Source organism: Hypomesus transpacificus, chromosome 13 (genome assembly GCF_021917145.1).
Source record: "Hypomesus transpacificus isolate Combined female chromosome 13, fHypTra1, whole genome shotgun sequence".
Classification (NCBI taxonomy): domain Eukaryota; kingdom Metazoa; phylum Chordata; class Actinopteri; order Osmeriformes; family Osmeridae; genus Hypomesus; species Hypomesus transpacificus.
Window position 1 is genome coordinate 10,914,889 of NC_061072.1, and position 23,633 is coordinate 10,938,521.

At 44.9% G+C, this 23,633-nt stretch overlaps 1 protein-coding gene across 2 annotated transcripts in view; it reads right to left on the reverse strand.

The window, feature by feature from the left end:
* The window catches only part of grid1b (glutamate receptor, ionotropic, delta 1b), a 177,103-nt gene that overhangs the window by 20,354 nt on the left and 133,116 nt on the right, over positions 1-23,633 (reverse strand). For both annotated transcript variants that reach the window (XM_047033137.1, XM_047033138.1), the window contains exons 5-8: positions 14,020-14,073; positions 8,679-8,852; positions 6,002-6,163; positions 4,920-5,039 (exon numbers count right to left, since the gene is read on the reverse strand). In XM_047033137.1, coding sequence (XP_046889093.1) covers positions 4,920-5,039; positions 6,002-6,163; positions 8,679-8,852; positions 14,020-14,073 — 510 coding nt within the window. The remainder of the gene's footprint in view (positions 1-4,919; positions 5,040-6,001; positions 6,164-8,678; positions 8,853-14,019; positions 14,074-23,633) is intronic.

A 23,633-nucleotide genomic window follows, 5' to 3' on the forward strand; every position in this document is an offset into this window, starting at 1 on the left:
GTATGCATCACAGCATGCATCACAGCATATACACACACGGCTTCTATAACAAAGATGTCTTATTTTCTCTGCCTACATCTTCCCTTGTTGTCCTCACTTTAATTGCGTCGCAAAGTTAACATGATGTTCTTTATACTGTATACCATGGCACAATCATGCTTAATTATTTGCATCTCTCTAAGGAGAATGATTTTAAGGAAGGGTCAAGATGAGTCAAGATGGTCTGCATAATGCATACCCTCCATTGACGTCAGAGGGATGTGATTGGTAAATGAGCACCTACATTTTCCTTCCCTTATTGGCGTTTCTGCGACTTTGATTTATTGATTCAACCATTCAATTGCAATGAAAATAGGTCTGCCTTTGGTGCAGTGGTTCTACTGTATCTAAGGGGGAAAACTCCCTGCCCTGGACCAGCTAGCACGGCACAAGCACACAATAACAAGGCAGGGATGATAGGATACAAACCAAGCAATGTCACAAGGCTTCACAGAGGCTCACTGTTCCACACCGATAACCAACCTAAACTAACCAAACATTTCAAAAGGAACATGGAAGAAACGTTGGGAGGAACACTTGAGTGAAGGATCTCCTCATGTAGGTGAAGGCTTCTTTCAATGAACAAACCTGCAGTTGATTACATGAGTCTGACTTAAGATGATGATATAACCTGTAGCACAAGTCTCCTGGCTCCCCCGGCTTTTTCCATTCCATATCAACACCTAAACATCCTAAAAGTCCACGTCCTCCCGTGAGAATGCTCCATACAGCCCCCTCTGTCTTCCCTGCTCTGAAGTGGGAGGATCAAGTGGCGGTCAATGCACCGCCAGTCATGCACTATTCTCCCATCTCCCTTCCTTTTCCTTTGTTCAAATGTCAGCCCTCCCAGTCAGATAGTGCAAACACAGAAACACACACACACATCCATATGCACTCACACACAAACACACACATCCATATGCACTCACACTCACACACACACACACACACACACACGTACTCACACATCCACACGCATGCACACGCACAGGTGGAGGAGCTAAATGCCACCGTTTGCCGTCACTTCACACTTGCTGTGTCCGTCCCCTGGAACAAGGTACCGGAGAGTGATGATCTGAAAATGCTCCAGGCCTCTGCGAGGGCTGGGACAATCTGTCACCATCGCTGTGCCACGTGTCAACCCCTCACTTCCCTCCAGCACATCTCTCACAAAGCCATGAAATGCCACAGTACAGATCATATAGCACTTTTGATGAAATAAATTAGATGAGATGTGTGTTGTTTATTGGAGGTTAACCAGGTTATGGTGCCCTTGCAAGGGTAGGGGCAGGGAGTTTGAGGACATGATGTCCACAGACTTTATTAGTTTACTCTTACACCTTTCAAACAGCATCGACACATACAGCCTCTGCTTGTGTTGGTTTCTATATTAGAGGAAATGAATTGGAAAACAACATGCTTGCTATCCTGTACCGTGTGTGTGTGTGTGTGTGTGGGGGGGGGGTTAAGAGGAGAAGGAGGGAGAGTAGAAGGAGAAAGCTGAGGAATGGGATGAAGAGAAGGAGTTGGAAGGTGAAGAGGAGGCGAGGGAGAGGGAACGGGGGGACAGGAAGGTGGAGGGGGTAGAGAGGGAGAGAAAGGAGGAGGAGGAGGAGGAGGAGGAGGAGGAGGAGGAGGAGGAGGAGGAGGAGGAGGAGGGGGAGGAGGGGGAGGAGGAGGAGGAGGAGGAGGAGGAGGAGGAGGAGGAGGAGGAGGAGGAGGAAAGGAAAGGGAGAAAGGGAGACGATGGCTGAGTGGGAGGAGGTGACTGGTGCTGTGTGTGAGGGTGTGTGTGAGGGTGTGTGTGAGGGTGTGTGTGTGAGGGTGTGTGTGTCTTGGCCAGCTGGGTCAGGGTTTGTCAGGCAGTCTGTTTCAGATCCCACTCTTAATCAGTACTCCTCTAATAAATGTTTACTCAACCCCCTACTGCCCTCCACACACAGATATCACATCGGCAGCACTCAGTAACTTGTACTTCAAACAACAATGCACACCCTCTGCTCTAATCTGCATTCAAACCCTACCTCAACCCCAACCCTGATGTAACCTCTCTACCAGGAAAGCTGAATCCTACTCCTGGGAGACCTGCAATCCATTTTTCATGGAATGATTCCATTCTTCTTTGTCTACTATACTCTGGTACGTTTCGCTTTTGTTAATCAGCCTTTGATGTTTAGAATCTGGAATAAGTTTGCATCTCAGGAGACATTTCAAAGACAACACTGATGCTAAAGAGTAATTAGTGAGAGACAGGACTCAAAATGTTGTTATTTTGCTGGTTCTTTGTTCCTTGCAAACACCAGAGTGGGAGTTGTGTGGATGTGTGTGTGTACAGGGGGGTGGGGGGGTTGGTTGTTAACAATAGCACTGCTGTAAGTAGATTCCACATAGAATCTGTTGTTATTTTCATTCCGCATTAACAAGATGTGAATTCTAATACGTTCTATAATTTTAATCCATTACAGATGTTCAGTCTCCCATTATGGTGCATCTAAACCTATTATTCGGAATTCTGTTCTTCTCTAAACAGTCTTTATTTGATGTCCAGGTCGGAAAGTGCCTGTCCTTGACAGCTCATGCTAACCACAATTACAAATATCATTAAAGACCTTGAAAAGAAGAAAGACAAAACAATAATAGCCCATGTTCTTTTCAGGCATATTACCTAATACTTCTGAAAAGCAAATTGTTACAGGGATTCAAATCATTATCAAAGGAGCTTTCACATTTCTTCTTGCGTTTTAATGGATTCATTTCAAAAGTGCCGCTATTCTACAGAGGCCCATTAGGCCCAAATGACTGGGTCATTTGACTCCTTTCCGAATTGAAAAGCAAATCTATCTGCCTGTATTTATTGCTTGCTAGGGACAGAGAGGCGAGACAGCAGCAAAGGAGGCTCAGAGCAGAGATGAGACCCTGTTTGCTTATCGAAAGGCTGTGGTACAAGCAGATAAGGCTGGCTGGTCTTTGGAGACAACCCACTCCTGGATCCATATCTCCATGGGTAGACACAGGAGATGCCTGCACGCAAACTGTCCCACACAATGCTTCCACCCTCTGCGGTCTGATCCTGTGACACACACACACTTACATTGCGCACGCACACACATGCACAACACACGCACACACACACACACACACATATACATACACAAACACACACACACACAGAGCAGCCAATCCACCACCCCAAACGTTATCTCCCAAGCCAAACCAGAGGATATTACTAGTCCCTGGCCTGACAGTGATCTTATCGGAGAGCAGGGAAGCTGCTGCTGAGCTCCTCACTGTCCTGTGTCTCAGCCATGGTGCAGGACTAATGGGATCCCTGCCCTTCCAGGGTTCCTGCGAGGCTGTGAAGAGGAGCCTGCCGTGCGTATCTGCTTCCAAGCGCTCCACACCTACACTGATACAGCACGCACTCCATCAGTCCTGTTAGAGAACCCGCTCTGTTACGCTTCATGAAGGAACAAACATCATGCTTTTCTCTCGCTATTCCACCATCGTGATGAGACTAATGAGGTTCTACGCCACGTGGCAGGAGAGGAGACAGAGATGGAGGCGAGGGTGAGGGAGGATCTATCTGAAATGCATCTCTCGTGTGGCCAAAATGATTTTCGGAGATTTGAAGAAAGAAAAACATTTCAGTATCTATCAAGTTTAATCTGCAAGGTGTTTTATCGGTGGACGAGCTGTTTGCTTTGGAATCGGCCTGACAGAGCAGACAGGGTGATTACAGATAAGGAAGAGAGCAAAGGAAGAGAAAAAGAAATGAAACACTAAACACAACTTGACACGATGCTTACACATTTGGAAACAGCAACTTTATAAAGCAGTCTGTATTTTGCTCTGGGTTTACCATAGCTATGAACACATTTACGTTTTCCTAAATAGGAGGAAATGCCCTGGCAGTCAGTCCTATCCAACACTAAGTTGGTCATCTTCACCTGCTCTCTGAAGAGTTTGTAGCCGTTACAGAACGCATCAACACTATTCCCTACAGTAGTAATGACCAAGTACAGCTCTGAGTGGGCACAGTGTGTTATTAGCTATCCTTGCGTTCATTAGATCGAATACATGCATACCATGCTATTTAAGAGACTATGAGATCTGGAGTGTGTGGGAGATACTGTGTGTGTGTACGTGCGGTGGGTGTGCACTTGTACACACAGGAATGCCAGGAGGTGTCTTTGTGTGTGTGTGTGTGTGTGTGTGTGAGTCGAAAATGGCCATGGGCCTGTGGACCTCTAATGTCTCTAATGTGAAATACTAAGGTTCATAACTCAAGATGGGAGAGCAGGTGATTAAATCTTCATTACAGTTGGAACTGCCCCGTTCCACTTCCTGGTAATTCATATCCCAGGCTGCTTTTTATTTGCTATGATGGACTGACCAAAACATTTGCCTTAAATGGAGAAAAAATATTTGGCAAAAAAAACAAAGGAAAGGCCTCGTTACATAATGTGAGGAAAACCAGACATGGCAATGCCTGAGAGCCAGGATGTTTACCACAGGTTCACAACCCTGATACGGTGCCCTGGATTCACAGAGTGATGGCTGTGGTTGGGGGTGACAGTTCCTATTTTCCCCAGTTGTGGAGCATGTCCTGGTTACTCTGCTTGCCTCATAGAGACATTCACACATGACAGGCCTCTTCCATTACATTAATGACCATCTTCAGCCAGTCAGGCAGTAAAAACAAAACACATTTCCACTGGTTTGACTGCCCTGATTCACCTCAGTCACGTCACACGGCTGTTGTCATTTCTGTCACTTTCCTGTTTGAGTTTTGAGGACCACAGAGACTCAGAAATGTCTTTGTAATCCAACGGGACTGCAGAAATAATGAAAGCAGGGAAATGATTGATTCAACTACTCACCCTCTTCACATCTTTTCCGAACGTCTCGCTAAAACTGGAACCCAGGATCTCAAACTGGACGTGGGAGTTGGAACCATTCTCCTTGAAGTCCATGGTTCCGGTCAAACCCAAGACGCTGCCCTGAGGAACACGAAACGTGAACAGACCAAAGTGAAATTGTGGCCTTTTTGGCTTACTAAGAGGCAACAAATTATGCTATGCTAAACCAACATTTGAAATCTAAATCTGTCCATTACTATAAAATGCAAGGAAGCCGTCGTGTTTGTCCTTAACAAGAAACCTAATGTTAAGTCACCTAATATAGAGGTTGCCTCAGTGTTGGAGATCAGGGCCCTCCACACTGCTCTCTGGGCCTCACTAAAGAGCATTCCACTGGAGAGGACCAATGGAATGACAGGCCTCTTAGACACACACTTTACACACAGACTGACTGAGAGAGGGGGGGTTCAGCACCATCTCCCTGATGTGCAGATAACTTCATACAGTGGGTATGAATGTAGCTTATGTGCTGATTCACACAGTCCAGCAGTCCTCCAGTCCTCCAGTCTCCACACTTCTGACTCTCTTTCTCTTCTCCGACCATCTAAACCAACCAATCCTTGGAACCTCCAACCCTCCAATCCCGCATCCCCCCAACCGTTGAAACCTCGAAACCCAAGCCCTCCAGTCCAGAGTCAAAGCTAAAGATATCATACATCCGGATTATAGCCGCGACAGAAATGACACGGTGGTTGAGAGGAGAGGGGTGGAAACCGTCTGCCTGTATGCACAGCTGTGCGTCTCGCGATGCATGAAGAGAGAGTTCACTCCTCCTAGCTGCGGTCATGCTCACGTCTTTTCCCATTTGCACACTAGAATACTTTCTAACTAGACAAGAAAATCTGATGCTCTCTCTCTCTGTTTCCTGGACGTTTCTTTATAGAGGCACTCATTCATCCTGATCAGATGTATGCTTATCTGTTGGTGCCAGACAGGACTTCTATCCCAATCAAAAACAAACAAACCAAGACAGAAGCTTTGACCACTAACACAAACAAAGATCTTCAGACTCCTTTTCAAGCCTCCTGTTTGCTCCTCCATACCTTCTGGATGGTCTCCAGCATGGACCAGCCTCCGTTCCAAGGCTTGGTGGACTTCCTGATGCAGTTGAGGCTAGCCATGCTGTGCCACTTCCTGTCCTCCAACTTCCTGTAGAAGGCGTTGGCCAGCATCAGCACGCTGTCATACAGGTAGAGGTTGGACACCTGAGGGAGAGGTGAAGAGGGAGCATGAGGAGGGAGGAGGGTTGGGGAGCAGGGGCGAAGACAAACAGGACAGGGAAGGAGGATGAGGATGAAGTGGAACAGTTCAAAAAGATGATTGAGAGGATGCCAAAGGAAAGGTTGAAATAGAGTGGGAGGAAGATGGAGGAGACAAATACACACAACTTATTACTGCAAAATGTACATGATCTATTTGCTATAAATCCATCAAATCTGCTTTTCTGGAGAGTATCATCAGGCTTCCATATTCAAAAGGCAATAAACAGACTACATCTTGATGTTTCCATCAGTCAATGCCTCAGGTGCTTGTGTGCATGCATGTGTGTGTTTGTGTACGCGTGCAAGTGTGTGCGTTTGTGTCTTGAGCCAGTCTGAGTGACCTCTGGGACTAAACACTGTGCAGCTTAGATGGGGACATTACGTAAATAGTGCCAGGGCTAAATCAGCACCACACGAGTCCTTGTTATACACACACACACATCCCCCATGACTGGATTTGAGTGGTGCCGGGGCTGACCCAGAACTGTGGAGCAGAGACCAAATGCACTGTGACACAGCAGTACCAAACAAACAGTGTGACAAATCAGCCTCTGCCCTGTCCTGCTCTGTTCTCTGATATGGAGAGAGAGAGAGAAAGAGAGAGAGAGAGAGAGAGAGAGAGAGAGAGAGAGAGAGAGAGAGAGAGAGAGAGAGAGAGAGAGAGAGAGAGAGGGAGCCCTGGAATACTCGGGCCAGCATGATGATATCATCCACACTCACACACATTCACAGGTAAACAATGCAAAGTGACATTCTGACAATGAATGCCTGTCCTGCTGATAAAGTTATAGAACACAATATAATACACTGACTGACGGTCCACTTTAATACATTTACTTGCTTTAAGCATTGTACTGTACGTACCATTTAGTTGGAAAAGATGGGGTATTCAAATATGTATCAGGATCATTTGCTTATACACTGCTCATTTTCTGTTGAAGAGGGAGGGCTGTAAGTAGTGTTGAAACTGCAAATCTACCAGCAAAATGCTGACAGGGTTGGAAGCCCCTGGCAATGCAGTTCTCTCCATGGTCATAAAGGTGATATGACATCAAACAGCATTTAACCCTCCGCTGCATAAACTATTGAGATAGCGGCCACTACCAACCCCTATGGAGTCGAGTTTTTTAGAGAGCGTGATTGTGTGTGTGTGTGTGTGTGCATGTGTGTTTGCTGAGGAGGAGGCGTGGGGGTGTCATGCCAGCTGTTGGAACATCAGGAGCCAGGATGCGCGGAGCAAGCAGGGAGAGTTCAGGTGTGTTCAAGGGGTTTACGGGGACAGCTGTGCTATGTAGTCAGGAGCAGGAGGAAGCGCTCTGGTGGCGTGTCACCTTTGTAACATGTGGGATTGCTAGATTGCTTTCAAGGTCAACAATTTTCCGCAATTTTCTCACCTGAAATGGGAGTAATTAGAGGGTTTTCTTTCTCATTGTTCTCAGAGTATTTGCTTGTTTCCCAACTTTAAATACGATCTTATTCTTAATCACAGTGGGCGAGAGTGAGCAATATGAGTGGGAAGAGCACAATGAGGAAACTTTAACTCTCTGAGGGACTCGAAGCGAAACACAAACACTAATGAGTCAATGATAGCCACAGGCTACAGCTTAACTTTGTCAAGCGAACGCCTCAATCGCCTCGTCCGTGGTCTCCCAATAGACTCCTTCTTATCTTCCCCGTCCCCCCCGTCCCCCCGTCCCCCCGTCCCTCATCCCTTGATCCATCCACACTTTCCAGGGTTCTCAGCCTTGTGTAGCTAATAGACAGACAGCTCATCAGGACTTGACAGTGACCAAGCGATAAGCTAACGCTAGCTTGCCCCCGGACTCCTCAGGTCAAACACTCTCTGATACTACAAATAAACAGAGGTCTGTGTCACTCTGAGCTGCGGCGTGTGATTGGATCACAGATACGGCCGCTGGCGGGCAATGCCTGGGCTTTCAGACACCCGTCAACGCTAATGTTTCGCTTGTCTTATAATCGACCTTGAACACATGAATTCAGACTAAGCGAAGGTTCAACAAGGGATGTTTGTGTCATAAGCCCTCTGGTTGTTGTTGTTGTTTAATCTCCCTGTAAAGTCCTTTCTGACATCTTTTCTCACATCTGATGACAGTTTAAGATGTTTTCTGGACAAACTGACACACAATTTGGGATTCTACCAATGTTTGGCTCAATGTGGCAGAAATGATGTGTTGAATACCTGGTGCTCTTTGTCACACAAAAGAAATGGTGCCTTTACAGTACCATATAATGCTCACTGCTTCATTACATATTATTTGTAGATGTGAAATAAGCTACCAATATACTACACATACACACACATGCATATACTTTCAGTATACACATTCTCTTTTATATTTTCACTTGGTTATTATATTGAACTTTACGTTTTATTAAAAGGTATCCAAGTGTTATTGCAGGGTCATGCCCATATCCCAGTGATGTCCCAGGGACTGACCTCCAGGGACTGCAGGTAGCCTTCCTGGGGGTCGCACAGCAGGGAGGACATGCGGTGGTTGCTCCTCATGCAGCGCGTGCTGCTGTCCTTCCACATGGGGAAGATCTGGCGAATCACAGTCATCCGGCCCAAAGCACTATGGGCCAGCTCCATAATCTCAGTGTCGCTGATTTCCTAGAAAGGGGGAGGAAACAATTGGGCAGGTGGTGTGTGAAGGAAAGAGAGGGAGTGTGTGTGTGTGTGTGTGTGAGGGGGTGGATGAGAAAAGAGAGAATGATACATGGTCAATATCTGTGAAAGTGTAGTTTAGTTCATACCCATTTTAAGATTGTGAATTGCATGATTAGAAAGCCGGTTCTGTGCCGGCGTATAGATCTGTCCATTTAAACAGCTGTGAATCCTACGATAATGACACCCTACAGTCAAACCTCAGGCCATTTTCTGCACTTAAACCAAACAAAGTCCAGTGGGCTGGAGGACAAAGTGTTCTATTGGCGTAAAAAGGGTCATTAAAGTGACTGGATGGCTAAGGATATGGCACATTAACAAGACATGGCAATGACCTCTGCAAAGGAAATTCAATATTGCAGAGATTTAAGAGTTTTGTCTTGAAGAATCAACCCTATTTCCATTCAGCGTTTAAATCTTGACATTTCTTTGAGTGACTGATTCTATTTTAAATTCAAAACTCTGTGACTCGGTGCCTCTTTATTTCATACCAAGCTAATAATACCAGTACACAACACTGGGCCAAAAAAGGAGATGACAGTTATGTTGAACATAAGGCACCATTTGTCTGCACCTGGGTCCAACCGTTTCCGCCTTAATAGTTTACTAAGAGACAAACACATCTGAAAAGGGAACTGTGCTTGCATCTGCTCTCCATCCTCCTGGGCTGCCAGTTTCATGGTCTCAGCTACCCTCCAGGCCCAAGGTAAAGCCCCCCCAGTCATGCCAGGCTCCAGCCCCTTGGTCTCACCCACCCTCCAGGCCCCAGGCTAGGGCCCCAACAGCCACCTCCAGGACCTGGTACAGTTGTCCCAGTCCTCTCAGCAACAGATGTGAGGCTGCCTTCTCTGTTGCCTCTGTAACAGTTCACCATATCTGTTTGATTTCCCTGGTTTTTCTGCTTGCTTGGGTTTTCCCTCTCAGCCCTATGGGAATCAACCCCCAGGCAAGCCTACTGTTTTCAGCCCTGGATCCACCACACTTTTGTGTGGAGACACGCACAGACACAAGCACACATACACAAGCGCCAACGCACACGCAAACACACAGACACACACACACACACACCCTAGCACACACACACACGCTCGCACCCACGCATACGCTCACTCAAACACACAAGCACACACAAGCTAGCACAAACACACACACACAAGCTCCAACACACAGACACACACACACAACCTGGCAGTGTTGAGGGGACTCCTCGGTGTGGTCAGCTGCTGCTGTGGCAGGGAAAGCTATCATTTCCACATCAGTGAGATGTGCTCTGGGTTATCATAACAGACGCCAGCTGGAGATGACCATGTCAGTCTGTGTTGTAGCCTAGTGGGGAGTAATGTGCTGTGAAAACATGATGTGTCATGGTTTCCTCACCACAGTAACCCTCACAGACACATGACATTGCATTACAGTAAAGAAGCATCAAGGAGAAGTGAAGTTCTTATCACAAAGTAAAAGAAGTTTCAGTGCAAGTTTGTTTGTGTACTGCTGTAATGAGCTGTTTCTGATGAAGTTGGAAGTAATAAATCATCAAACAGTCACACAGTCTTTACAGTGATGTTCTCACCAAGTACATTTATTATATTCAGTGATGTGAATGATGTTCAAAAACCAGTTAGATAGATAGAATCTAACCGTCATAAACATGATGGTTAAATTATAAAAAACAATTCAACATTAATTATAAATTGTAGTTATGTTCATACTACGCAGTGTCTTTTGAAAATGATTTTTAGACCCTTAACTGTTTTCACAATTTGCTGTGTTTTAGACTTAATTTCCACATCAAACATTTTCAGTTTTGGCCTCTGACTTTAGGGGCTAATATTCAGTTCTGCTCTGTTGAGATCAGTTCAGTTTTGTCGAGTCTGGAATGTTTAGCTGCAGATGCTTTCCTGCTAGATGTGTCAAAGAGAACATCGTTTTCCCATTAAAGGGTATTTTAGCATGTACTTCTGTCTACAGCCCCTCAGGGCAAGAGAGATGAGGAGAGGCTGTGTTCTGGTGTCAGCGCTAAAAGCCGGACACGGCTTCACTGTGCCCCTGCACTGGCTTTCCTCACCCCCACTGATTCACACTCGGCTGTAGTCAACATCTGCAGTTAGAGACTAGCCCCCCCTGCCCTCCCCTTCATGCCCCCCCTCTTACCCACCAGACCAAACCATCTGGTCCTCAGACATGCTGGCACTGTAAAACACCTGGAGTCAAATTCACTAAACATCTTAAGGCTAAATGTAGCTCCCAAGCTGCTGATTTAAGAGAAGCTCTGAGAAATTATGGGTGTTTATGACTCTGAATCTTTTGGTCTGAGTAGTATTTTCACAAAGTGTTTTAGCGCTAAAAGTGCCTACCACTTTTATTTGTTTTTAGTTTGATTAGAGATCCAATATAATGCATCGACAGGATTATGAACACATATTTTTGGGGGTCTCTGTTTGTGAGGGGAACACAGGAAGGCTTAAAGAGTGCAAAGCCAGCAAATGTACAACTCACATTCCAGAATCTAGGTGGTCTACGAGTTGAAAGGCAAGAAGGTAAAAATAGTACAAATGTAGTCCTAAAAACATGAAAAACTAGGCTGGTCCTAAAAAAAGATGAGGAACAACTAAAATCACGCGAAGAGTGTGATATTCCTGTGTGTGGGCTGCTCAGAATGATTCCAGAAATGATCAATACCAGAAATGTCTCTGAAATGTATATTCAGAGATGAGTTCCCACACGTGACAGCTACTTTGAGACGAAACACACGGGGCTGCAGAAACTCAATCCAACACAAAAAAAAAGTCTGGGGGGGACAGATGGCTGAGCGGTTAGGGAATCGGGCTATTAATCAGAAGGTTGCCGGTTCGATTCCCGGCTGTGCTCTTGTGTCCTTGGCCACGGCACTACACCCTCGCCTCAAGGGAATTGTCGTACTTACTGTAAGTCGCTCTGGATGAGAGCCTCTGCTAAATGACGTAATGTAATGTAATGTAAAGTAACTGTCAGTATCACAGTGACACGTACAGAGGCCTCCATCCATGCTGCTGAATAGGAGGGGTCAATGGGTCCCAGGCAGAAACAGAGGATGCATGAAAGGCTGAGGACTGAAGACCGAATATTGAATACGATGACACCGTGTCACCCACATCCTTTCATAATTTATGGAAGGCAGATAATACATTAAGACATGATAGATAAAAACCTATGAAATTACGGAAAAAAGGGTCATTTTCATCTGTTAATTTCATTAATGACGTTGACGTTGGCTTGTTACCTGGAGATGTATGATTGAGTTGCTTTAGGAGCAGATGGAAGCTGCTCATATGCTGTCAGAGGAAGGCTGTTTTATCATGTGCAGGCTCAGCCCTGAATAAAGACCGGCGCTGAGAAAAATTGTCAGGTAAAAAGAAACGTAAAATAAAAAAAATTGTACTAAGTGTGTCACACTGTAAACGTTAATTGCTGAGATTTTTGAGGACTCACAACAATGGTTTGATTTTCCTAAAAGCGACAAGTATTATATTATCTTTCATCATGAACCATGTTCATGATGAAAGATGCTTTGTGATAAAAACCAAAAACCAAAACAACAACATGGACACATACTGATCAATTAAAGCACCATCTGGCAGGGCTACCAGATTACCCAGCATGCATCACCATTAGGGACAGTCCTGTCTGGTAGTCTGTGACATCAGCACGCTTCCATGCATACTGCCTACAGCTAAGCATTCTGGGAAACAGTAACAGACTCCACGGGAGGCTAGTGCTCCTGTAGCTCAGCACCTCCTCCTTCTTGTTCCCTCTCCTGTCCTCTGCTGCCAAAATAGTCATTAAAAATGTTCAAAGACCGGTGAACGTTTGTTGACTGTGCCTGGTTTACCAGACAGGCTGGGTTCGCACCTGAGGGACTATTCATTGGTTGCACTGATTGCACCAGACAAGCTCTATCAAGCAAAGCCAATGTGGGAGCCCATTTGAGCACTCTGTGTTCAGGTTCGCCCCAGACAGCTGTGTTTAATAGAGGTGATGAGGTGACTTTAGGCCAAAAGGCCAGGGTTGTTTAGTTACATCTCTCTGCCTCCTCTGCATTGAGAAACACAAACCAAGCCTGGGGAGTACTCTAGATTGGAGCAGGCTGAGAAGATGTCTGACCTCCTTGTGACATCTGTGACCTACCTGACTCGACATGGTCTGACCTGTGCTACCCAGCTCTGTCCCTCTCTGTTGCTGGGAGTCGGAGGCTCTGGCATTACAGCTGAATACAAGACAGGCTACCTCCTCTTGTACCTCCCATCCAACGTTAGCATCGACTGAGATTCATTTGCCCAAATTTGCAGCTGAATGCCAGTCGTAACATTGTTAATTTAGGAGGCGTACACTTGCATTCGGTTTAAGGGTGTAGTTGAAGTGACGCCAATTAAGAAGCAATAAAATAAACCACAGCATCACATCCAGGACTTATTGGCTTCAGTCAGTGGAGCTGTACTTCCATGTCAATTACTGTAAGACAGTTTGAGATGTTGTAAGGAGTGGGTAAACTATGTTCAGGATTTGGATTTTGAACATGCACCAGAAGAGAACATTATTTGGGCAAAGGGAGTAAAGTGGTGACAGTTTGGCATTCGGCATTTTAAGGAATCATGCAGTGTTATCCCAAAAAACAGACAAAAGCTTAAAAAGATGTGTTAATTGGCTGTGAGACTTGATGAAGGGTATTGGTATTTGGAAGGAACATCTGAAAACACTTGGCAGTGTTTGTGACGAAAGAAGCTTGAGGAAGATTACAGCAGAGCCACGAGAAACAGAGGGAACAATCATTTGGGATAAGATCAGTAATGTCTTAGTAAGAACTCAAAATGGTCTCCGTCTGCATTTCTGGTGTATTTGGTTGCCAAGATTGTTTCAGTGTGGTTCCTAGAGTATTGGCCTGCAATAATTCAGATTTAAGACTGCATTGTGTGTAGAGTGCATATTGTTAGATTCCCATGACCTACAGTTTACACACACTAAAAGTAAGGTCTTCTTGGCCTCTAGACCTTGTAGTTCCCTGTAATTACTGATACAGGTTAGGGGAATATGTACATGTGTGTGTGTGTGTGTATGTGTGTGCATACTTATTGCCCACCTCATTCACAAACACCCAGTGACTGTCCTTGGATGCCAGGTTGGTTTCCACCGCCTGCAGAAGAAGAGAGAGAGAGGATAGAGAAAGAGAGAGAAAGAGAGACAGAGAGAGAGAGAGAGAGAGAGAGAGAGTGAGAGAGAGAGAGAGAGAGAGAGGGGGGGGGGGGGAGAGAGAGAGCGAGAGAGAGAGAGAGCGAGCAAGGGGGGGAGAGAAAGAGAAAGGGAGTTAATCATTCAATTATTCACTAAGGCGTATGTCCAGCCGGCTCACAGTTCCTTTTCCAGACTATCCAGTTAAGAATCAGGGATACAGTGGGCTTTGGCACTAGACACAGGACAGGTGTGTTTCCTCTAAAACCCTGCCATCCATGCCAACATAACATCCCCACCCAGCCATTTGTCATGAATGCTCTTTTTAATTAAAATGTTCTTTAATTTGACAAAACAGCAATATTCTTTTGCTGGAATCGTTTGATTCCGTGGTGATGATTATATTGTTCTGATTTATCTTGGGTTGTTCTCTCTGGTTGTTATTTCTGTGCCTTCTATCTCTGTGCCAACAGGTCCGAATTAGAGATAAAGTAAAATAAGCAAACTAATACAAAGTTAAAACCGTGGGCAACACAGAATAATGTCTGGCTTACATTTAGTTAGATAAGTGCCAGGTTTGGCCTCTGCTATTTGTATTTACACACTGTTCTTGAATTATAATTGTTGACATGACCATAGGAAACTAATATAAATATAGCATATGACAGAAAGAGAGCAACCCAGTAACAATGGTTTCTCATTCTGACTTACTACTGGTACGGTGTGGCAGGACCACCTATTCTGAAACAGGTCATTATAACCTTAAGTCTCATCCTGCCCCTTCATCCACACAGAAATGAGCCTGACTTTCAAACAGAGAACTACTACTGACCTGAATACCATGTGACAAGTGTGAGATGTCAGGGGTGTTACATATATGGAATTGTAAAGTGTACTGACAGATTCACGCTTCAGACAGAAAAAGCCTTGGATATGGTTTGACCTTTCCTTGTACAGCCCTCATCACCCAGCTTCCATCTCCAGGTTAAGGTGACACATGATTGCGTCCCATAACGTCCATGTGACGACTCATCATTTTGCTGGAAGACATTTAATTTCAACCAGGGAACGTCTGAATGATCCTGACAATATGATCTACAGGAGACTATGATGTAGTTGATAGGGCGTACTCTAAATGAAACAGGTGCAGTAAGTAAGTAAGTCAAGTTTATTTGTATAGCACTTCTCGCAGATAAAACACAAACAAAATGCAATATAACAGTACAAATTAAGAATACAGGAACATTTCAAATAGAAATTATGACAAACAACCATACAGGACTGTATATATATATATAGGGTTTGGGTTACATATGTATATATATATATATATATTGTGACACAATCTCTAAGAGAGACAACATGGTGGTATGGACCTGTCTCGCAGGCCAAGAGCTCCTGAAAGTACACTGTACATTAGTACGCTGTACATTAGTAGGCTGCACATTAGTACGATGTACATTAGTATGCTGCACATTAGTACGCTGCACATTAGCTGTGATGTTCCCTTTCCTCCCACAACCGCTGGCCCAGAGCCCCTCTCTGTGCATGAAGAATCATCCTACACCTCCCTGAAAGCACAAATATGAGTTATCCCACCTCACCCTCTTTCTTTATTTGTCTCTCTCTCCTCGCCCCCCTCTCTTTATCTGTCTGTCTCTCTCTCTCTCCTCGCCCCCCTCTTTTTATCTGTCTCTCTCTCTCCCCTCCCCCCTCTCTTTATCTGTCTCTCTCTCTCCCCTCCCCCCTCTCTTTATCTGTCTCTCTCTCTCCCCTCCCCCCTCTCTTTATCTGTCTCTCTCTCCCCTCCCCCCTCTCTTTATCTGTCTCTCTCTCTCCCCGCCCCCCTCTCTTTATCTGTCTCTCTGTCCCCTCCCCCCTCTCTTTATCTGTCTCTCTCTCTCCCCGCCCCCCTCTCTTTATCTGTCTCTCTCTCCCCTCCCCCCTCTCTTTATCTGTCTCTCTCTCTCCCCGGCCCCCCTCTCTTTATCTGTCTCTCTCTCCTTGCCCCTCTGTCTTTATCTGTCTCTCTCTCCTTGCCCCCCTGTCTTTATCTGTCTCTCTCTCCTTGCCTCCCTGTCTTTATCTGTGTCTCTCTCCCCACCCCCTCTCTCCAACAATTTTTTTGTCTCCATCTCAGTCCTTTCTGCATCTGTCCTCTCCTCCCTCCCTCCTTCCTGACCATTGCACCAGCCAGCATGGTGTCATAGAACAGGAGAGAGGACACGACTGGCATGGTGGGAATGAGAGAGTTTGGTGCATTGACATGTACACATTTTGCATTTATATCGTCAATATATCAGGAGGTGATATGAAGTAAAGGGGTTGCGTTGATGAATCCAGTACTGAAGATCACCTATGATTGCAGCCCTACCTCTGAAGACAATCTGTGAACTAACGCCTGGGTAATGGGGTGCAACACCTATGACTCTCGAGAGCCAGGCTAAGTGGTCAAAGCCTGCAAGCTAGGTGCTAGATGTGACAACCATTAACAAGCTGGTCGCACTAGCCTGGTGACACACTGGGGAAAAGATACTTTTAACACCTGCATGTTACCCAAAATGTTCAGTCAGAGTCTAAATGCTTTTTGCAAAGATGGCGTTGCAAAACCATTGTGATCTCACTGCCCCAGTGATTCACAACATCAGATGGAAACTGCACAGACTCTCTGAGACTAGAATAGTGACCAACAAGCCCTTACTGTAGGCTTCTATGCTGCAACATGGAAGAACCATGAGAGGGCATTTCAGCTACTGAACTCCATAGCTGGGTGTTCTTAATTATATTTTAATTGGTTTCATTCTTCTGCAGAGACGATTTCAAAACTTAGCAGTAGGAAACACTTCCACATCACGTTCAGGCTTGTTTTCTACAATTAGAATACATGTTTGTAAGGAGATGGAGGATGAATACACAAGCAGCTGTTTCTTCATGGGCTCTGACCTAAAACACACAGGAACTATTTTCTTGATGAGAGTACCATTGTTGGGTCAGGAGCACCACCAGTGGGGGGGGTTCCAGAATTTTCCATGGTACCGTCTGTGTGGGAGGGAGGGCCAGGATGACAGCAGGAAGGGGCCACTCATCTGGGAATCTGTACCTCCAGAGGCCTCAAACGTAGGTTTGAACTTTGTATTCAATCAATGTGTGCTTAGCAACTACAAATCCAGTCGTATGCCGACAGAATTTTCCCATTTGAAAGAGAAACTTGAGCAGTTCTAAAAATAACTGTGCTTTGAAGAGGGGGTGTTTGGGGTTTGATGAAAAAGAAACACTTCTAGAAAAATGAGGTTACAAAAAAAGTTCAATGCCTATACAGCTTTGACTCAAGGATGGTCTCTTGGTCTTCAACTTGGTGAACAGTCTCTCTTGCCTGAATGTAAATCCACCAAGTGAAGGAACAGCTTCCATCAAAATATTTCCATCCTGTCTTGTTGTTCTCCTGCAATTAAGCAGTCGCGTGCCGCAGGTCAGGTTTAGAACATCAACCAAGCCCACTGGCTGGCAAATGGACTCCAATGAATTGGCCAGTCAAACATACAGGAAAAAAAGCCTGTTTGAAACCATACCCCCCTGAGGTCTACATTGGATTTTGCTCACTGCTTGCCCCATGTGAAGACTGGCACAGCCCCAGCCAATAGCACCACAGGAAACTGTAAAGTTCCACGCTGCGTAACTATGGCAACAGTCTTCTGAGGTGCTGTGTGTGAGTGAGACGTGCTTTAAGTCATCTATCTCTCGTCTGGTCCTTGGAATGAAGGCCATTGAATGGAGGCTTGCTTAGTTGTGAGGTTTGGTTTATTGTGGGTTGTGATGTGAAGAGCACAGTGTTTGGGTTTAAACATCATTGTACAGAATATCACCTGTACATTTCCATGCAAATTTGTAGATGTTATTGACAGCACCAGTGTAAAAATATATGTATATTTATCACTTTTCTAAAGAGAGATCTAGTGACCCCTTATTATCTGGATAGCAAAAACAGCTTAATTAGAACACATGGTGCAGTCTTCATCACTGGTGAGGGCTGACAGGATGCTGCTGGCATACACAGTGGACTTAACAGATAAATATATACTTAGAGCATCAGAAGACAGCTAACATATTGTAATGCCCATGGTTGAAAGCAATGCCATTGTGTGTGTGTGTGTAATGGGAAGCCATGTTAAACACCTCCCTTAAAAAAAATTCAACCCTCACCAGTAACGGACAAACCCAATTATTGCATCTTGACAAGACCGCGAAAAGAGTCATATTACTGGCCGCTCCTGAAACCAAGTGGGATGACTCATAACAGGCCTCCCCCTCAGTACTCAGCAACGTTGGTCTTTTCTATTTCCTATTATCACTGACTGAAGAGCAGGCATGGAGGGAAAATGCTATTACAGTACCGTACCTGAAGAAAAAAAGATGAAAAAGAACCTGTGGACGAGGTTCTGATCTTGGTAACAAGGTTTTTCTTTCTCTCTCAGAGAAACTATGAAAGACGGAAGAGGGGTGAAGAGTGGTGTACTGGCAGTGGCAGGAAGGTGTGATTACACACTCCAGGCTCTGAGCAACGGAGTTCTAGTATCTAGTACTGCAGACAAGACCAGGGGCAGGAGGGGAACAGTCCTCAGTTCTTAGTTACGAAAAGGCCCCTCTCTCTCTCTCTCTCTCTCTCTCTCTCTCTCTCTCTCTCTCTCTCTCTCTCTCTCTCTCTCTCTCTCATTAGTTAATTCAATCTTTCTCTCGTTCTTCTCCCTCCTCTCTTTCTCTGTCTCTCTCTTTGTATTCGTGTTAATGACTTGATACGCTTTCTGTATTCTTAATAATCCGTCAATAATGAAACCGACCTTCAGTTCAAATGTCATGACAAGTATTAAAAATGCAAACACTCGTTAATTTCCGCATTCGTAATTTGTCTCTGTTTGCGAAGACAGAAATGTGTGTGACTGTCGCTAGGCTAAAAGGCATCATTCATTCAGTGTGCAAAGAGAGGCATACAAAAATACATTAGCACTGAGTGATTAAGGACCATGAGTAGTTGGTAGCATGGCACACGTGTTCAGCTCAGTTTCAGTAGTTGCCTTGTATTGCCTTCCATGGTTAGTGGTAAGTACAGTCCATGGTTTCTATATGTACCTGTCACTACATACAGTTTGACATGTTTGACTGTATGGTGTTCAGACAAATCACCAATAACAACAGCGACAACAAATTGTTCCAACATATTCCTCTCAAGATCCCTCTCAACAGTGCATCGATAATAATTGATGCATACAGGCAGGTACACACACAAGGAAGTCTATTTTTATCCGTCTTCCTCCTCTTCCACTCCCTGTCTCATGCACACACACATACACACACATATGTATACAGACATACACACACACACATACACGCACACACACACATGTATACACACATACACACACACACACACACACATGCACACACATACATGTACACGCAGATTATACTTGTGTTGCAAAAACTGTATCAATCCAGGGAGATACAAACTGCCACCAAGAGACAAAATGCAACTTGAAACTGACTTGTTTTATCCTATTTTATCCTGTAGGCCTTTAAGACAGTGGAGCTGTGTGTGTGTGTTTTGCATTTATTGAAATGTAAAGAAGTTCATTAATTTGATATGAACTTGAAGATGCAGGATGATGAACCCACTAAGATATTAATTTGAGACAACTGTATTCCACCCACTCAGTCTCTCCAGAGTCACACATCAAAGACTGACATCTAAAGACTTGTTTTAACAAGACTAATGAACACTAGACTAGCGTACACTGCTACTGAGGGAACACACGGCCACGTGCTAATAGTGTCTCAGTGTAGATTCTGCTAACCCTGATTTAATACAAGTCTTGCTTTGATTGTTCGCTCTTTTTTTCTCCAGCATGTATTTATGTTTCATGACAACATTTAATTGTGGACCAGGTTTTCTGACCTGGTTATAACCACTTCAGTGATGCCACTTCAATGAGCTTGAACCAATACAAGTCACATCACTTGAGAGGAGAGCTGTTCTCGTTAATAGGTCCAGAGCTGCTCTAAACTGAGCAAAAGCATTGTGTGGGTGCATTGGTCACATCTTTCCAATCATTCAAAAACAGCAACCTTGCAGAGAGATCACATGGATATTACTAAGGTGGATGTGTGTATGCAGAGCGATCAAGGTGCAAGCCTATACATTACCTTCCAAGATGTGTGAAGACATCATGACTGGGTGTAGATCTTTGTGATGTACCATCGTTTACACCTTTTTACTACGCATAAGACAATAATCTACAGACAATAAGGCATGGGGAGGCAGGTATGGCTTGAGAGGAGGGGGAGGAGGAAAGGAGGAGGAGAGGTGGGGAGGGGGAGGAGGAGAGTGAAGAGGGGGAGGAGGAGAGGAGGAGGAGGAGAGGAGAGGTGAGGAGGAGAGGTGGGAAGGGGGAGGAGGAGAGGTGAAGAAGGGGAGGAGGAGAGGAGGAGGAGGAGTGGAGGAGGAGGAGAGAAGGAGAGGTGAGGAGGAGAGGTGAGAAGGAGAGGTGGGGAGGGGGAGGAGGAGAGGTGAGGAGAGGTGAGGAAGAGAGGTGAGGAGGAGAGGTGGGGAGGGGGAGGAGGAGAGGTGAGGAGGGGGAGGAGGAGAGGAGAGGAGAGGAGGAGGAGGAGAGGTGAGGAGGAGAGGTGAGGAGGAGAGGTGGGGAGGAGAGGTGAGGAGGGGGAGGAGGAGAGGAGGAGTGGAGGGGGAAGAGAGGTGGGAAGGACTGGCTCATTAAAAGAACAGCAAAGCTGCCTGTTGAATCAAAGGCTTTGTGTCATGGGGGGGGGGGGGCACATCTTTCTTCATTGTTAGGAGGGCCGGATGGATATCAGACCTTTTTACCTTTTCAACACAGATAACAAAATTAATTCAAGAGGTTTTGTTGTTGTCAGAGGGCCGACCTTTTATAATGTGGGTTATTAGTGCATGGTAAATACGCCTAGGGATGAAAAGAGCAAACTAAATTCTGTGAGAGACCTGCTGAAGACTTGTCAATTAAGATACAGAGCAACGCAGGAGAGAAAGTTACAATTGCATTAGCCAAACAACTGCAACCAATCCCACATTGTATGTCATCCAAACTATAGGCTGTATATGGATGACCACCCTGAGAGAAAGGTTCCCACTGTTATGTTGCCAGCTCAAAGACAACCCCATACAATGTGCAGATGTTTCCAGAGCAAGACAGCATTATTCTCATCCATGCCATGGCTGTCATATTGCAATGCTGTATGTATGCCCTGATTTGCACAGGCAAGTCTCTCTTTCTCTGTCTTACTTACTCCCTTAAGCATAAACATACTCACAGATTCTGCTTTGTTGCAAAAAAAAAAGAAAGTATAAAATGTGTTGTCCATGTTTGCCCGGGCACTGTACTTACTCAACATGTCCGCAACTCCATTCATACCTGCCTGCCTCTCTGCATGCCTGCCTCTCTGCCTACCTGCCTGTCTCTTTACCTGCCTCTGAGTCGGTACTCTACCTGTCTGTCTGTCTTCCTCTCTGACATCCTGCCTCTCTACCTCTCTGTCTGCCAGCCTTCCTTTTCTGCCAGTCTTCAAGCCTGCCTGCCTCGCCAGCTGTGATATCCAGGGGCCAGAGGATATGATGGCAGCATCACACTGCCAGTCCCAGGGGCGAAACAGATCATATCCAAGGAGACAACACTTCCTCAAACACGGGACTCGCTTTTGTCACTTCTCTCCTTTTCCTTTTTTCTCTCTCTCTCTATCCGCCCCTTCTTTCTGTGGAAGAACTTGGGAACTAGTCATTGGATACTAGTTAGTATGTTCTTATGTAAGCTTGCTATTAATACGAGTAGATTGTGTCTATGTGTCAGGGTTAATGGATGTTTGGGGTCAGGAGAAAGTACTGGCTGAATGTTCCTTGTCATGACTACAAGGGGAGCTCCAACTATGATCTCTCTAGTCTGAGTGGTCATGTGTTGGGAGCTGTGAATATTTCTGAGACTGTTGTAACGTCATTACTGCCTGACTTTTACTATCTATGTTTACATTCTTGTGCCCTATAAAAGATGGTCCTCCAGCCTTCAGAGCGGAGAAAGACATGGTTGAGACCTAAGACTGTTGTTGTCATTTATTGTCAGAGGTCTGGTCTTCTCTCCCAATCTGCAGATTGATAATACTTATGAAAATCCAGAACTCAACTGAATTTAGTCACTCCGTTTATGAAGAGACGGACAAAACTTTCTTTATCATCTCTCTCTTCTCTCTATATATTTCCAAGCTATCGCAGACACCCACACACACACACACACACACACACACACACACACACACACACACACACACACACACACACACACACCCACACACACACACACACACACACACACACACACACACACACACACACACACACACACCAGACACACAGATGTCCTCCATCCTAATCTCCATCCTTCCTCCACCCCCCTGTCTCTCCCCTCTTGCTGCCTATTTTTGGTCCCAAACAGAGCATGTCGAGGTGACTATGACGATGACAGGCTCTGTGCCCTCTCTCTTTCCTAGGCTGGCTGACAGTGGGACAGCTAACTCAGAGTACTAAATACCTCTACCATAGCTGACTCTGTTACACACACACAACTAGTGCAGTTATTTTATATGGTTATATATAGAGAGAGATTTAACTAAGCTGAAGTACGGTATTACCTACAGTGTGATTACTTGAGAAGGGTAATAGAATTATTCAATAACAAGTAAATTATAAAAATGTGTCATCTTTCCAGCAATCTTTTAGTGCCTATTATATGTCAGTCAATCCTATTTGCTTTGGAAGATAATTCAGTTCAAGTATTCAGTGTTGATGTAGCAGAAGTGCCAGGCTTTATTTCAAGATATTTTTGAAGTCATTTACCCAGGCAGTTACCCATAGGGATAAATCAAATATATATTACAATTTTCCACTTGGGGACAATTAAGTTACAATCTATCTTGTCCTACCAGAAAAAGTTTGTTTTTCACAACTTAGATATTTTGTCTCGATGCTGTAAAAAACGTTTTTCTTTAAGTATAGTCACGCGTTGAGAGTTTACAGTACTTTAATGTATTCAATGTAATCAGTTTCAAACTTAAAGTAAAACAGTAAGAGTTCAAACCATATTTCTGGATTACGAAACATGTTAAAGAAAAAGACAAACGTATACATGCAAACCATGTGAGGAACTATTCAATGATCTAATCTCAAATGATGAATGACGAATGATCCATCTCAAACCCTTGACCACAAAAAATCTGCTTTGAAACCAATTCCCAGATTAAAGACGGCTTTCAACGAGTCCCAGACATAGGTAAGTATATGAGGCCGCCTCTTCCTAACTGTCCATTCAGAGCTTGCATACTGGAGGTATTCAGGTCTCCAGCTTTTCAAGAGATGGCCCAGCCTGCGTCCTAATGTATAAGACGAAGGATAAGTGTATAGTGGGGCAGCTGAATGGCCACAAGGAGAGTATTTTCATGGCAAAAGCAATATCC